This window comes from Urocitellus parryii, chromosome 12, assembly GCF_045843805.1.
Source record: "Urocitellus parryii isolate mUroPar1 chromosome 12, mUroPar1.hap1, whole genome shotgun sequence".
Classification (NCBI taxonomy): Eukaryota; Metazoa; Chordata; class Mammalia; order Rodentia; family Sciuridae; genus Urocitellus; species Urocitellus parryii.
The window spans coordinates 74,590,366-74,607,435 of NC_135542.1; the positions used below are offsets into that span (position 1 = coordinate 74,590,366).

Consider the following 17,070-nt stretch of genomic DNA (forward strand, 5'->3'; position numbering starts at 1 on the left):
GGATTGAAACCATGAGCCCAAAAAAGGCTTTTCCTCCTCTAAGTTGTTTTGTGTCAAGTTTTTTGGTCACAGTAAAGAAAAGCTGACTAACACAGGACCTCTAGTAATTAATACAAAAACAGAAAATCTTCCCAAGGTAAATTGTTTGGGAGACATTACAGTAACAACTGAAGAAGGGAAAGACGGAGAAGAAAAAACAGAAACTATATAATACTCTAAACTTGTCATTTCAAACACAACTTATTTTTAGTAATTTAGAATCAAAGTATCCCTGAAATGACTGATTAGATTATGAGAATTATTAAACTGTTGATTCTCAGATATGCAAATATACAATAAATGTAAGACAAATGCCTTGGGAAAAGATTTTACTTCTTCTCAGTTCTCAGTGAAATCACAACTTATCAGGAATACTGAGAATAAATAAAAGGATAAAATATATTCAAAGACAAACAATTTCCTTGGCATTCTTGGAGCACCATACCAAAGGTTATTTGGCTCTGGTTCCTTATTTCTTTTTTAATGGTTTCATTTTTCTGCTTTAATGTGCTTTCAGACTCACTGTGACCCAACACAAAATCATTTTATTCAGTTATCAGAACACACATGAGAAGTAAATCTGTTTGCACAGCTTTAGTTAATATAATGGTGAGTTTATTTTACCAACACTGATAATGCCACTAAAATGTATTGTTATTGCATGACATTGACCAATACATTGTACAAAGCAGTTGTATGAGGATAAACGAGTGACAGTTAATCAACAAAATGCACAGATGACATTTGCTTTCTATTATTCTCCCATTACTTTCGGGGGGGGGGACTTAATTCTTGCTTTAAAGTTGATAAAAATATTTCTACTTCGCAGATTATACTGTGACAGGCAATTATTCAGTCAGATGCATTTTGAAGACTGTTTAAGACAAGGGATACCTAGGAAAGATATTTATAATTTACATGACAGGCTTGCATGCAATATAAATAAGAAACAACCAAAATCTACTTTAACAACATACTGGAATTTTTATGGGAGAATTTTTCTTATAACAGCTCTTTGAGTGTAAATTTGATCAAAGAAAGCAAAACATTTATCATATTCAGTGTAAACACTGGCTTTATCTATTAAATAAAAGATCAGTGAACAAAAATTTGACCATATTATTTTCATTTCTAAAGTGAAATTTTCCATTGTATTTTTTCTAATGAATATAGTGACTAAAGTTAGTCTTTAGTAGCAAAATATATGCAATTGGCTTTCTCAATTCAGACAGCTGAAAGTTTTACAACTTACTTTAAAATAATTTGTAGCTTATTGGTTCCTAACTCTCTGCATTCCAACATATTCAATAAATACAGCTATACAACCAGTGGTTTACAACCACAAAAATTCTCAACTATTTACATTTAGGGTGGGGAAGCTGTATCAGAACTAGGGAAATGAGAATATACTTTACAAAACCCTCTAAGAGAATAAAGCTAAACAGTCCCTCTGCATTCAGGCAGTCACAGTTTATCTGATTGGCTGGGCAAAGACACAGGGTTTAATTCTCTTTTCCTATGTGGGTTTTCATAACTTAGGAGCAGAAAGGACCAAGAAAAATTGGCACAAATCCTCTAGGTTTGGCAAAGAATAAAAAAACTTATAATCAGCGATAATACTACTTCATTGCTGTGGATTCGTAAGGCTAAGGTAGCACAGCATAGTGGTTAAGAACACAGATATGTATGAGCCACACTGTAGGAGTCTGAGTTCAAATCTAACTCAAAACTCCAGTGCTAATTTGTGAGCTTGAGCAAGAATGTTGAACACTCTGCCTCAATTTCCTCCTCTGTAAAATAAAGATAACAATAGCACCTACTCCCTTGTATTATACATGAACTAACAGGAGTACAGAAACTTAAAATAATGCTTACTGGGTGTCAGGCAGTATCCTTAGTTTTGATTAGATAAATAAATAAATAAAAACCAGAAAGGGCATGAAGGTTGAAAGTACTGGGCAGACACATGGTGTCAGTTAATAGCTCTGAAACAGTTCCTTTGAAATTAAAAGCAACTTTCTGGTAACAGTTTTTCCTCCATGCCTTAATTCCTCCTGCTGAGAAAAGATGCCAAGGAGGCTGAAACTGGGGTTCTCTAGCTAAGTCTACCTATGTGTAATTCTTGCCTTTTGTTCCACTGTACCACCTTTTTCTCTTATAAAATCTTTCTAGGCCTCTGAGCCCCCTGAAGATGAAGATTTAAAACATAAAGGTCTCTATCTACCTAAAAGCTGGCTTTGATAAACCCCTTTTCTTCACCCACCTGTTTCCCAAGTTTCTAGTGGAGTGACAAGCAGTAGAGCTTTTCCCCGGAGTTATAGCTTCAATAGAAAAACACAGTAAATATGACTGATAAGAAATTGGATGCCTTGGAAGCACTTCGTGGGGTAAAAGATGAAGGGATCAGACTGTCTGGACTGACCACAGCTACCCCACGTGTTCAGTTCAATTTACAGCACTGTCTGGGAGTGAATCCTAAAATGGTGAGGGGCAACTGCAGCTATCTGTCCAGAGGCCAAAACCAATTGTGAAATTCAGTTAAGAATACTTAAATAACTTTCTTAATAACTAGCTGTGTCCTTAATAACACATGTGTGCATGTAAGGGGGAGCTATTAAGACAAATAGATAAGTATGAAGTTCTACTCAGCCATAAAAAAGTATGAAATTATAACATGCCAATAAATGGATGAAAATGGAGAACATGATGCTAAGTGAAAGTAGCCAAACTCAAAAACTCAAAAGCTGAATGTTTTCTCTCATATATAGAAGACTGAGTAAAAGAAATGAAAGGGGGAGGGAAGGATAGGTATCATAAAGATAGAGGAAAGATCAGTAACATAGGAAGAGGAGACCAAGAGGCAAAGTGACGGGACAGGAAAGGCAAAGCAATGCAAAATTAATTCTTTTTTTAAATTTTTTTTTTTAGTTGTAGATGAACACATATCTTGATTTTATTTGTTTATTTTTATGTGGTGCTGAGAACCCAGGGCCTCACATGTACTAGGAGAGTGCTCTACTGCTAAGCTACAACCCCAGCCCCGTAAAATTAATTTTTAAAAAATCATGTTACATGCATGTATAATATACCACAGGGAATTTCACCTTTATATATAAGTGAAAAGAAGCAAATATATATAAATAAATAGGTTAGCAAAAGGAAGTCTAGCAGGGGAAGGAAAACAGGAGGGAAGGAAGGACAGAATGGGGACAGAGGGACTAATGAACTGAAACTGAATTCCACACATGTATGAGTTTGCTGGGATGAACCCAATTACTGCATAACTATAAAGCTCTAATAAAATAAAAAATCAGAAATACGTCAGTAACTCAGCCGTAAGTTTCAATTATCTTAAAAAAAAAGTGAAGCTTTGCAAAAAGTAATATATTAGGAAAGGTATAAAAGGAATAGCAACCATGAGCATTTGACAAACAACTATTTATTTATTAAACAGCTGATTGGAAAAAAATACAACTAAGGGGTTGAAACTGTTATAAACTATAAACAAAAGTTAAGGTGAGATCAGAACATTTATCTCAACTTTGCTCTTACTTCTGTATGCCCCAAACCATCTAACAGAAAGTACTTTTTTCCTCACAAATCACATGTCTGAAATCAATAGTGTCAGAAAGATAACAGTCCCATTAGTGAAAATTTTTGAATTCTATGGCAAACACATTAAAAACGTGAGATACTGGTATACAGCCAAATACAGACCTAATCTTCATATAAAGAAGGCGACACTAGGAGGAAGGTGGTGTTCACATAAATACAAATTAATCTCACCAGCAATGGCAACAGGCACTATATGCCTAAACTCTCAAAGAAAGCCTCTTTGAAGAGGGAAAAAGCTGAAATGTCTCAGCATTTGTCTAAATTTTACTTTAGTGAATGCTAGTTTTCAAAGTACAAAATGAAAACTAGTAGATGTTCTACTGAAATTCTACAAAATAATGTCTTCTATTTCCCTGGAGACTTCCATTCTACTTTTTCACTTGACTTGAATATCAGGAAAGGGTCCTCTCACTGAAAAAATTACGTGTCTCAGGTCGTTAACAATTTCTGCAAAGGCTGGAGGCCTGCACAAATAGTCTTCCTCTTCTTGCCCAACAAAAATCCTGATTCAGCATTAATAATAATCCCTCATAGAGGACTGCCTACTACAAAACTACATCAAGTAAACACATTATATCCTCAGACACTTCAGAAATCATTATTTTAATAAGGGAGAAAAATTTCAAAATGACAAGATGCTGTAGGGCAGGAGTATCCAATATAGTTTGGTGAAAGATAACAGAATCTTCAAAGCAGCTACAATCATTCCTTTTTATGTCACAGGCATTTTAAGAGAGGCATAAGGGATAGCCAGAAGCAGAAGAAATATCCCTCTCACTGGCATCTATCTCTTTCTACCCACTTCCACCAGTCACCTTTTCTAGGCCTCTATGCTTAATTTCACTATTTGCAGCTCCCAACTCCTTCCTTCATTTTAACCCTATCATGACAGTCAAAACTCATAAACATATATACACTCCCTCTTCCAAACCCAGAGATCTCAAGAAACTGGGGAAACTTAATGGTAGCTTAGTTATTTAAATAAGAATTAAGGCCCACTAACATAGGATTTCTTACCAAGAACTGCTGAGTAGAGTCAATGGGTCAAATCCAGCAAGCAGGAGATGTGGCAACCATTCCTTGTATTTTATCTGTGCATTAATTGCATGATTTATAAATTCAGATATATGGTTCCATGGTGCCAACAGGCAACCTTTCTTCAAAAAGTAGCGAAACACTGAAAACTTCTCATACTTCAGGCAGTATGCCAAATGAAGTTCATTTAGCTGGGCTCCATATTTCAAAAGAATATTCACAATTCCAAAGAATTCACAGCTTCACCACCAAAAAAAAAAAAAAAAAATTAAAAGTCAGGCTCTTACATAACAAATAATAATTCTTAATTTTTTAAAATTTATATATGACAGCAAAATGCATTACAATTCTTATTACATACATAAAGCACAATTTTTCATATCTCTGGTTGTATACATAATATATTCACATCAATTCATTTCTTACCTGTACTTTGGATAATAATAATTACTATTATTATTAAAAACTGTTAATAATATTATAGCTGTTGAAGAAGAATGGTAGCTGGATACAAGATGGTTTTTATATATCTAGTGAACTGAGATTAGGTGATGGGAACTCTTTTTCAACCCTCTTGTGTTGTTTGTAATTTTCAACTGTGAGCAAGTACTATTCTTATAATTTAAAACATTTGTCTTCAATAAATACTTGATCTAGGAAAATACCATTGACAAAATCATTCTCAATTATAATATTTTTGCACAATTAAGAATCTCTACTACAACACACTTGCTAAACAAAATCAATAAACAATTCTATCTGTCCATGAAGAGTAATGATTTATTCTGGGAATCTCCAAAATATCATTTTCTTTAGCAATAGCCTTGGCCAACCAAACACCTGATACTTTTAGATTTATAATGGAGGAAAAACATCATACAGAAAATTTTTTTTAAATGAACAAAAATTTAACTTAGAGCTTTACATTTTAAAATTAATCTTCCTTTTCGAGCATTTTTATAGAAAAAAGGTTTCATATTATACCTATTAAATTGGTTACTCTGAAAAAACTTATCAAAAATTTTTTTATTATCCAATAATGATAGGTTATGATAAAACTGACTGAAAATGATGTAATTCTTATGAGAGCAAAGGGGAAGAGTATTAAAACAAGTATCATTACAAAGAATAAGGAGCATCAACTCTGAAGCCAGACACTGAGTAAATTACTTAGCCTTTCTGGAACAAAGAACTGGCACTATGTAAACATTTGTAAACTAAATAAATATTAAGTAAAATATCATCTAAAATAAAATATATCTAAACATATTTTTAGCTGGGCACTGTAGCTCATGCCTGTAATCCCAGCAGCTCAGGAGGCTGAGGCAGGAGGATCTTAAGTTCAAAGCCAGCCTCAGCAGAAGTTAGGTACTAAGCAATTCAGTGAGATCTTGTCTCTAAATAAATACAAAATAGAGCTGTGGATGTGGCTACTGAGTTCAATCCCCACTATGGAAAAAAAAAAACATATATACATATATGAATGTGTGTGTTTATATATATATAAACACAAAAATGTAAGTAAGTGTTAAAATGTTTAGACTTCTTTTTATTCGGCAATGTAATCCTTGGGAATTTAGTAAAGAGATAAAATTCAAAAGAAATGATAACCCATTTCTACAAAATTGTTAACCACAGTATTATCTACAAAATACTTTAAAAAAGAAATGACAATAACAGAAAAACAAGTATTATACATATTATACTGTTATCAAAAACTGCAGTTAAGATGGTTGTATAATGGAGTTTTATTCAGACATTAAAAAAATGAAATTATGTCATCTGCAGGAAATGAATGGAACTTGATACCATTATGTTAAGTAAAATTAGCCAAACTGAGAAAGTCAAGGGTCTCCTGTTTCTCTCATATGTGGAAAATAGAAAGGTGGCCCAGGGAGGTGAGAGGATCCCTGAAAATTTAAGGGAGATAAGCAAAGTAGAGGAAAGGGGACAAGGTAAGGGAGGAAGAAGAAAAAGAGGAAATAGTGGGGAAGGACAAATTACATTTTTATATGTGTGCATATATGGGTATATAAAGACAAATCCCACCATTACGTACAACTATAATGCACCAATAAAAAATATGGAAAAAGATGGTTGTATAACAACATTTTAAAAAATATTTATGATATAATTTTAACTGTAATTAACTTAACAAACATGTTCACTATACAGACAAATTGAAAGAAGATAGCCAAGAATAAAATTATTCTTTTTTAAAACTAAAAATTTTAAAGAGCTGTAAATTTAAAAAGAAATACATCAATCATAGTATTATAGAATCAAAACAAACAAGAGTTTCAAGTTTAGTTAAAACAAATATAAAATGTCTAAACCCATAGTCAAAAGAGACCAACTACTTCTAAGGACCTATATATAAAACTTCATATGTTTTAAGCAGTTAAGCTACTATATGTGGATGTAAGAATGTTTTCTACCTATGTATATCTTTTTTTAAAATTGATTTTAGTTTTTAAATACGTGACAGTGGAATGCATTACAATTCTTATTACACATAATACCACAATCTTTCATATCTCTGTTTGTATATAAAGTATGTTGACACCCAATTTGCATCTTCATACATATACTTTGGATAATGATGTCCATCACATTCCACCATCCTTGCTAATCCCCAGCCCCCTCCCTTTCCCTCCCACCCCTCTTCCCTATCTAGAATTCTTGATTCCTCCCATGCTCTCCCATATATCTTTATAAATCTATCTTATTTATTCTTCAATTTGTGCTTCTTTGATTAAAAATCGAACAGTATTCTCTTTACTGTTAATCATTTGTATAGTAATTAGAAAGGAAAATCTAAAATTCTATAATTTTTTCATAAAATTAATAACTTTGTTGCTGTCTACTATATTTCTATTTGTTCCTGATAGGAAATCTGCCATCATTCATATCATTGTTCCTGAAATCAACCCTATACGTATGCTTTTTTCCTCTGGCTGCTTTGAGATATACTGAGAATTTGTTGCCAGCAGTCTTACACCACAGGAAATCCTGAAGGATAGTTCTAAATAGTTATCACCAATTTGTCTCAAACACTTTGACCTCATTTAACTAGGCTTTCATTATTTTGCCTACAATTATTACATGCTGATTCCACTTACAGAAGAGGCAAACTACACACAAACTGTTGAGTACATTCCAATAATTATGAAGGGAAACTGCACAAAAAGCTTCAGATACTACTGAGTCATTCTAAATATGATACACAATTCTCAAGAAACCTGGCAATTTTCCAGTCCTATTATTGGTATGTGCAATTTAGGAACTGGTTGAATTTTTCCCTCAAGCATTTGAAACCATCAATAACCTAACCGTATATACTTAGAAGTTAAAAATCCAATGTGGAAGGCATATTTTTGCTATAGAACTCAAGTACATAGTATTTCTATCTTCTAAAACCACCTTATTAGAGAAAATGCTACAGATAAGTACTGTAACCATATTTTATTTAGCAAAAATTACAAAACAAAAAAGATTTCTTATTAAAATTTCAGTACAGCACCTAGACATGGGTTCATGCTAAGAAAAATTTAAGGTCAAGGACAAAAGATAAATCATCCATCTCTAAGTATGAGAGGAACATGTATGCACGTAATTTCTTATATTAACAAACTTAACGGGGTATTTATTCTGTCTCAGGCACTACATTAAATGGGTTACAAGCAAGATTTGACTGAATCCTATAACCCTAAGAAGTAAGCCCTATTATCATTATCTCCATTCTAAATGAAAAAACTGAAGCTTAGTTACAAAGCCAATAATTGATAGAACTAGGATAATAATATCAAACCAAAATCTAATAGTGAATAGGATACAGCAAATTCCTGAAATCTCTTTCCTCTATTATGAAAACTTAACACTTAATGAAATTGAGAAAAATTTTGAGACGGTCTAGACCTGTGTTTCCCAAACTATGTTGCATGGAACTTTAGTCCTTGAAAATAATCCATTATGAAAAAAGATTCTTTAATGAAAAAATTGGAGAAATCTTATCCAGTATACAGTGAGTCAAGAAAAGAGAGAAAAATAGGATGAACTTATTTTTAAGCAGAATGTTAAGTTACATTTTCAAATTATATGCTCTAGGATTTTCTTCAACCTCCATACACTTTTTAGAAATACCTTTAAAATTAAAGCAATCATTAATCTGAAAAAAAGAATAATAAATGGAATATAAAATACCTACAAAGTCTATTAAACACAGGAGAAGTAGTATATTTATTATAAATGTGAGTATATCCTTCACTTCAGGATTCTAAAAATCTTTGTAGATTCATTGCTCTCTAAAGAATTCACAAAGCATGCTGTAATAACAAAAATTATCAGAAGCCCTCCAGAAAAGGAACTATTAATATAATTTAACTCTGTTTTCCGAACCTATTTAACTACAGAATTACTTACATCCCATGTAGTATCTATTAATAATCTACAGAATAAGGATTCTACAAAATATGTTTTGGAAAACAGCCCTAAACTTCTTTCAAACACTGTAGTCATGCTGCCTTGTTTTAGAAAGGACAAGAGCATAATTATAAAACCTTTAAAACTGGCGTGGTGTTACAATATAGACCTTTTTCCAAGAAAACTACTATTTATAAGGAGAATAATAACTGTGAAATAAACTGGAGAATCACAGAGTTTTGTCAGCATGCCCTGAGGTTCTGGGAAGGTTATCCAGTATGTGGGCATGCTCTAGAAATGCAAGAAACTTCAGTGTTCTATAAGACCTTGATTATTACATATCACCAGGTATTATAATAAATTCTTAAGCTTAGGTAACCTTTAGTCAAAATATAAATTATATGGAAATACCTCTGTATTTTTCTTAACACTTCCAACAAATTCTCTCTCCAACCCTGAAAGCAAATTGGAGAAATTCTCTATATCACCTAGCAGGAAATAAAGAGTCAACACTGTTTAACAAAAACATCAAGAATTAATTCTGACACACACAGAGTTAGCTCATTAGAGAAACAGTGAACATCATCAGATTCTAAGAGGAGATATTAAAACACTAAAAAGCAGTCTAGATCTTATTTGAGGGCATATACATTTTCAACCACTCCACTCTCTGAAGTTCAAAAACGTGGAGAAAAACAGTATCTATGCAAAAGCACAGTAAGAGAAAATTCATAATGAAACTATTTATTTTATTTTTTAAATATTTGTTTTAATTGTAGGTGGACACATAACCTTTATTTTATTTTTATGTGGTGCTGAGGATCGAACCCAGTGCCTCACACGTGCTAGACAAGAGCTCTACCACTGAGTCACAATCCCAGCCCCTGAAACTATTTATTTTAAACAGACAGACATGGGCAAACATGTTGAGAATTTTATGTTCAATAAGCCAACAAAATACCTAACCAACTTATTAAATGAATTATCAAAAAGTCATAGGTAAGTTTTACTTGAATGGCTTTCAGCCACTGGCTAAAAACAAAACAAAAATAGATGACTCCAATGTATACACTAGTGATGACTAGAATGGACATTTATGTCCATTTCTATGAAAGCTCATTATCAATTAGAAATACAGACAACATCAGGTGAGCTAAGATATGGTCTCCATCAATACCAAGTATAAAAGGCATTCATATTTGTTCAAATTGTCCTGAACTTTTCAATTTCCCTCCTCCTTCCCCATTCCAGTTAAAGGAATCTTTTTCTTATATTTTCTCATTTAAGTTGAACTATTTAACTGTGCCCTTGAAAGACTGGCTTCCTATCACTGCAGCTATAAACTTTTGAGTCCCAAGAACAAAGACTGCTTTTGCTTCAAGATCTGTACCTTACAGAGGAAACACTTTTCTATCATGTTGCAAAGTGGGGAACAGAGCTAAAGGTCACTGCTTCAGATGGAAACTATCCTTTCAAAACATCCACCAAAAATGTTAGTACACTAATTCAGAGCTAAAAAGTCAAGTTGGCTTAGTAACATAACAGAGAAAATTTAATGTCCAAAGTTATTATTTATATTTATTTTTATCACCTTTTAATATTAATTATATTATTTATAAAAGCAATAAAAGTTTGTTAATCACAAGAGGCCAACAGTGTAAGAAAGGCCACATGTACTGAATTTATAGATTTCAGAGAAATACCAGAAAACATGCAAATGAGAAAACAAGTCTCTTACTCATTAACACCTTAAGTCAGATAAGTGGTAATTAAATCATTTTTATACCACAGTCTTACAGCAAATTAACATAACAACATATTGATATAAAAGTTCAAACCTCATACCACCAATCTTACTCCATTATCTATTACCAAAGCCCTGAAAATTTAAATATCAAGTTGATTTTATAAAATTGCATCTTCTAAATTACCCGATACCAAGTCTTGTAACCAAAATTTAAATTTTTGTTAATAATTGGTAAATGGGATATATAAAATTTGCATTGCTTCATTAAGAAAATTAAGGAAAAATAAAATATGATAGTTATTTTTAAGTTAAAATTATGTTCAATTATTCTTGCTTTGTAAATGGTGATTCTAATTAATTTAATAAATGTTTACACTTGATTGCAAAGACTCCCAATTTTAAGATGCTTACTTGTTTCAACTCTTTTAATATACAACAAAACCTATTAAGAAAATTTTTAAAATGTTGCTTAATTAGTAAAGCTTTATACTAAGCCCCAAAATACTCAAGCGATTTTCGCTTTACGTGAACAGTGACTGACATGCAAGCCAACAGCCTGACATTAACTAAATGTAATAGAAAGACTACATGTTTAATTGACGTTGTTGTCTATATAAATGGAAGATGGCAGGGAGAGAGAACTTATGTAGACATTTTTCTATGTACCAAAAATTGTGCAATGTACTCTTCTTAAGTCAACTCCTTTATTTATGTATATTAAATGCAGGCATATATGATCTACCATCTTTTAGATTTAGTTCCTTGGGAAAGGTTCCCTTCAATTAAACTCCCTATAAACAAGTAATAATGACAAAAATGTTTCAAAATTTAGCCTACTGTCACAGGTTCCAGGCAAACAAATGAAAAGTCAATTAGAAAGAATAGGAGACCATACCTCATAAAACAGATATTTTGATGTTTTGGTACTTTTTCTAGAGGCTAACAAATAGTATTTTCCAATTACTTTTCTTTTTGAAAACCTATCTTACTAGTTCAACTAACAAAAGTTCCCACATGGAAGAAAATAGCTCAGTTCACCTTTTGGAGAGCTATCAAACTACATTTCAATTACACTTTACCAGGCACTTTAAAGAGCAAAATTTCCAAGAGGAGCAAAAAGCAAAGTTTGTTAGCTGGTGTGAGTGATGACCAAGGGCTACTTACTACACATCACACTGCTTCTTCATTTTAAATTTATTTAATATGATGGTGTTTGTGTTTTTCTTTGGTCTGTCCTGTTTGGTTTACTGAGCTTCTCAAATCTATAAATTTATGTTTTCATCTAATGTTGTGAAGTTTGGGGCCATTAATAAATTATATACTTTTTCCATGCTAATCACCTTTTTCCTCTCTTCTGGAATGCATTTTAATGAATACTGATGTTGTTCCTCATGTTCAAGGCTCTGGGTGGGCTTTGTGTTTATTTTTGTTTTCCCCTTCAATCTTTATTCTCTCCTGTTTCTCTGTGTAGATAATTTTTATTAGTCTATCTTTAAGTTAACTGACTCTGTCCCTTCCATTCTGCTTTGGAACTCATGTAATGAATTTTCTAATTGTCACTAATCAGTTGAGAATTTCTACCTTTTCATTTATTTCAAGCATGCTTACCTCAGGAACCAGAGTTATAATAGCCATTTTTAATTATTTGTTATTTCCAACATCTGGATCTTCTCAGGATTGACATCTAATTGCCTATTCCCTTGAGATTAAGTCACATTCTACTAGTTCTTCGTATATCAAGTAATTTTAGACTATATCTGGTACACTATAAATCTTACATTTACAGACTCCAGGTCCTGTGTCTTGTTATAATCCTTTAAAGAGTACTGATTTTTGTTGTTGTTGTTGCTGTTGTTGTTTATTTTAGCAGGCATATAACATAGTTAGATTCAGACTACAATTTCTGCTTCAACTTCTATAGACTGTGGTTCTAACAACAGTTCATTCTCAAAGTCTGCTATGCTGCTTTGGGCCTAGTCCCACGAATGTACAATTTGGCACTTAGCTTGAAATGCTGGTGACAGTTTAAATCATACTTTCAATAATTTGGGTCTGTTTTGTGCATTTGAAGCTTGGATAGTCTGAACATATACAGACTCATATACTGAATTAGGGGATTCCCTCTCCAGCTCTCTCTTCTCCAGAATTTCCATTATATTCTCTGGCACATGGGGGTCTTATTGGGACACCAGCTGCTAGAGCCACTGCTGCTATCTAGCTCCAGACTGGGGTCTGCCATCAGGACAACATGGCAAAAGGAAAAAAGAAAAAACAGAAAGTTCATGTCCAGAAGGGTCACTTCGCCAAATTACCACTACCTTCCATAATCTGCCTACTTTGGTCTATTTGACAGAGTCCCTAGATAGTTCTATTTTGTATTTTGACCCATTTTTTTATGCAGTTAGAGAGCAAGAGAGGAGCATTAGTGGGATTATGCCACCTAAGCTAGAAATAAACCCACAATGCATGTTAAGAATGTCTTAGCGGGCTAGGATGTGGCTCAAGCGGTAGCACACTCGCCTGGCATGCGTGTGGCCCGGGTTTGATCCTCAGCACCACATACAAACAAAGATGTTGTGTCTGCCGAAAACTAAAAAATAAATATTAAAATTCATTCTCTCTCTCTCTCTCTTTAAAATAAATATATAAAAAGAATGTCCTAGCAGCACTGAAGTTCACAGAGTAACTTAGATATAAAAAGCAAATCAACCAGAGTTCCTCAAAAATACAACTTTGGTGGACTGGGATACACCTCAAAAATGGAGCACTTGGCTCTTCAATCCCTAACACTGGGGAAAAAAATAGAGAACAGGGGCTAGAGTTGTAGCTCAGTGATAGATCACTGCACTTACCTCGCACGTATGAGGTACCAAGTTCAATCCTCAGCACCACATAAAAATAAATAAAGGTATTGTGTCCATCTATAACTAAAAACTACTTTTAAAAAAGAGAGAGAAAAAACACAAAAATACAACTTTGGAGTACTTGTGAAAGAAAATGAAAAGCCATTTATGTTATTATTAACAATAAGATAATAGCACATGTTTACAGTCATCCTAGATAAGAGATAGATAGATAGATAGACAGACAGACAGACAGACAGACCTTGTCTTCCATAAATGGATACATTAAAAACACTTCTTAGTGAAGAGGTAGAAGCCAGTAGAGCAAATGCTACTAAATTATATTTTTCCCCATTAGGTTTTAAATTCTTAAAGGATGGAGTCCATGTTTCAACTTCCTCAGTACATTTGATAAAATCTATTTTAGTATTCCCTACAAAACCACTGGCTAATTAATGTTATTGACTAATTTTGTAATTTTGCAGAAATCAAAGGAAAAAGGAACTAATCTTGGAAAATCCAGAAGACTATTAAAATCTAGAAGACTATTTAAGACCTCTTCCACCAATCTTCATTTATCTAAATCCTAAAAATGGCATGAAACAAACACTGTCCATTTCTCAAAGAATACCATAATTTTAAGGTATTTCAGGGACAACTTGAGTAATGTATCATCTGGTCTCATTCAAACTACACTTATAAGACAATGGCTCAGCTGCTGTGACCAAAATGACCAAAACAACTAGTTTCTCAAGAAAAATAAGACAAAGGCCAAAATGAAAACCATCATTACATTGGGGGTATGTTAGATATAACAGAGAGAAAGACAACTGAAACAAAGTTACCAAAGATGAGCTAAAGTAGTTAGGGCTCCCCTGTTCCAAAAGGGAAAACTTTCAGGACTATGTAGTAAAACTCTATGCAATCATGAGTGTTATGCAAAGAGCGAGTCCCATATACTAAGATTAACCAGATCTTGAAACTAAAATGTGATAGAGCATTTGCTATTAAAGCTTCAGAACAAATAATATGAACTAGTATTTAACATAGCAAATGTTAAGAGATATAGAGATGTAAAGACAGAACAACTTAAGTTTCAGCAAAGAGTTAAATTAAATCACAACTAGATATCTATAATGATGAATTCAGGAAAGCCAATGAAATTTGAAATATGCCTATAACCTCTTCTGCTTCCTTAAAAATAATAGCAACTAAACATATTCTATTATTGGATTGTGAAGAGATATTACTCAATACAGCTTTTCTTACTCATGAAGTTTATTCTTAATGTCAGCCTTAAAACTTTAATAGTATTATAGACAAGTTATTGGCCAGAAGCTTAGAAAACCAGATTAATTCTTTAATTAGTCTACTTCATAGGATCATGGCAGCTAACAAAATAATTTTTAGACTTTTAAAATTCAACTATTCTGACATGAAGAAATGCTATACATCAACTATAATAAACTGCAATATCTACAAAACTAAAGTTTTATTTTTAAGTTTACAATAAATCTTATAAATATAAATTTCACATGAAAAATAACCAGAAATACAATCATTGTCATACTTTATAAAGTCCCATTTTTAATTTTTGAATTGTTTTGAAGGAACAAAGATAATCAGAGAATTCCTACTTTTATGTTAAAACATTTCAAGTAATCCCTGAAATTGCCTCACTGAAAATGTAACCTAGGGGTCTGGGATTGTGGCTCAGCGGTAGAGCGCTCGCCTAGCCCGGGCGGGACCCGGGTTCGATCCTCAGTACCACATAAAAATAAAGGCATTGTGTTGTGTCCATCTACACCTAATAAAATAAATATTAAAAAAAAAAATAAAATGTAACCTAGATCCAAAGAAGGAAGGAAAATTGACCAGGCTCTGGATTAAATTCATAGTAGCATAAAAAAAAGAGGGTGAGGGGACAACAATCTGACATTATAACCTCATTTTTTCTATAGCTATACTAAATAAGGTACACAGTGGATTTTTCTGTTTTTATTTTTAATATTTATTTTTTAGTTGTAGGTGGGCAAAATATCTTAATTCCATTTTTATGTGGTGTTGAGGATTGAACCCAGGGCCTCATGTGTGCTAGGCAAGCACTCTACCACTGAGCTACAACCCCAGCCCTCTGTTTTGTTTTTAAAGTTAGCAATTTGGCACTAACAAAGATACCAAATATCACCACAAGAAAAAGATACTTGGGAATACATCTCCATATAACAAAAAAGACTTAAAATATAGCAGATATACATACTCCTTTTGGAAAGCCATGCACATGGGAGAACTAAATCCAAAGACGAGGCACATCTGGGCATCTGGGCTGTAGCCATTCTGGAGTAATATTTCCAGGCACTCTTCATGTCCTCCAAACACTGCAGAGTAAACAGGGCTCACTTTGTCCAGTCCAGTGTCACAGGCCCGGTTAGTAAGTGGTATTAACAAGTCCAAGATTCTACAAATAAACAAATTCAGGAGGATTTAATGTTTTCATATTTATATGAGGGTAAGCAACATTTCCATTGCATGTATTTTAAGACATTTATTGATTTAAAGAAGTATTTCTGTCTTTAGTATACTTGCTATCTCTGGTAATTACTACATGACTAACTAGTCCAAATGTTACACTTGTAGTTTCATAATATAAAGATCCTTAAATATACCTGAAACAGAATTATGTAATGTTTCTACAAGTAAATAGGTAAATTTTTTATCTTTTTTTTTTTAACAAATTACTGACTTACCACCTTCCCTCCAAAATTCAAATTCTGTTACATATTTTAGGATCTTAAATGATTAAATATATATTACTAAATAAAGTACCTTCCTTCTAAAAGTACCAATTAATTTTGTTTTTCCAATTAGTATAAATTTTTAAAGATAATGAGTGACATGAAATAAAGAATAGTAGGAATCAGGAAGAAATTCAAATTTCTGCTAAGATAGTCTTTGAAAAAAATATGTGCTTATTGAAATTTAAGGCAAATTTGGGGGTGGGAATATAGCTCAGTTGGTAGAGTGCTTGCCTTGCATGCAGAAGGCCCTGGGTTCAATCCCCAGCACCACACACACACACACACAAAAAAAAAAAAAAAAAAAATTAAGGCAAATTATAAAGAAGCTGGATGCTAGGTAGAGAAAAGTTCTAAGGAAAATCACTAAAAGATCTTAGATTATTTGTAAAGTTAGGTCTAGTAATCAGGTGAAGAGAAAAAAGAACTATTGTTCTCTTCTAAAACTGAAAATAAAACTGTAAGGATTAAGTAAGCCAGGAAATTTCCCCACTTCTGGGAAAAGACAGGGCTACTCCAAAGTATCTTTATAACATTGTATTTCTCTTTGTGATTTTTCCTTATGTAAACTAGA

General features: G+C 32.8%; 1 protein-coding gene and 1 non-coding gene across 5 annotated transcripts in view; one reads left to right on the top strand and one right to left on the bottom strand.

Moving 5' to 3' along the window:
• Asb3 (ankyrin repeat and SOCS box containing 3) overlaps positions 1 to 17,070 on the bottom strand; it is a 129,844-nt gene that overhangs the window by 37,077 nt on the left and 75,697 nt on the right. For all 4 annotated transcript variants that reach the window (XM_026399879.2, XM_026399880.2, XM_026399883.2 and 1 more), the window contains 2 exons: positions 15,962 to 16,159; positions 4,672 to 4,929 (listed from right to left, as the gene is read on the bottom strand). In XM_026399879.2, the coding sequence (XP_026255664.1) occupies positions 4,672 to 4,929; positions 15,962 to 16,159 (456 nt within the window). The remainder of the gene's footprint in view (positions 1 to 4,671; positions 4,930 to 15,961; positions 16,160 to 17,070) is intronic.
• Trnaa-ugc (transfer RNA alanine (anticodon UGC)) lies at positions 16,697 to 16,769 on the top strand. Its single transcript has one exon. It is a non-coding gene; the product is annotated as a tRNA-Ala (tRNA).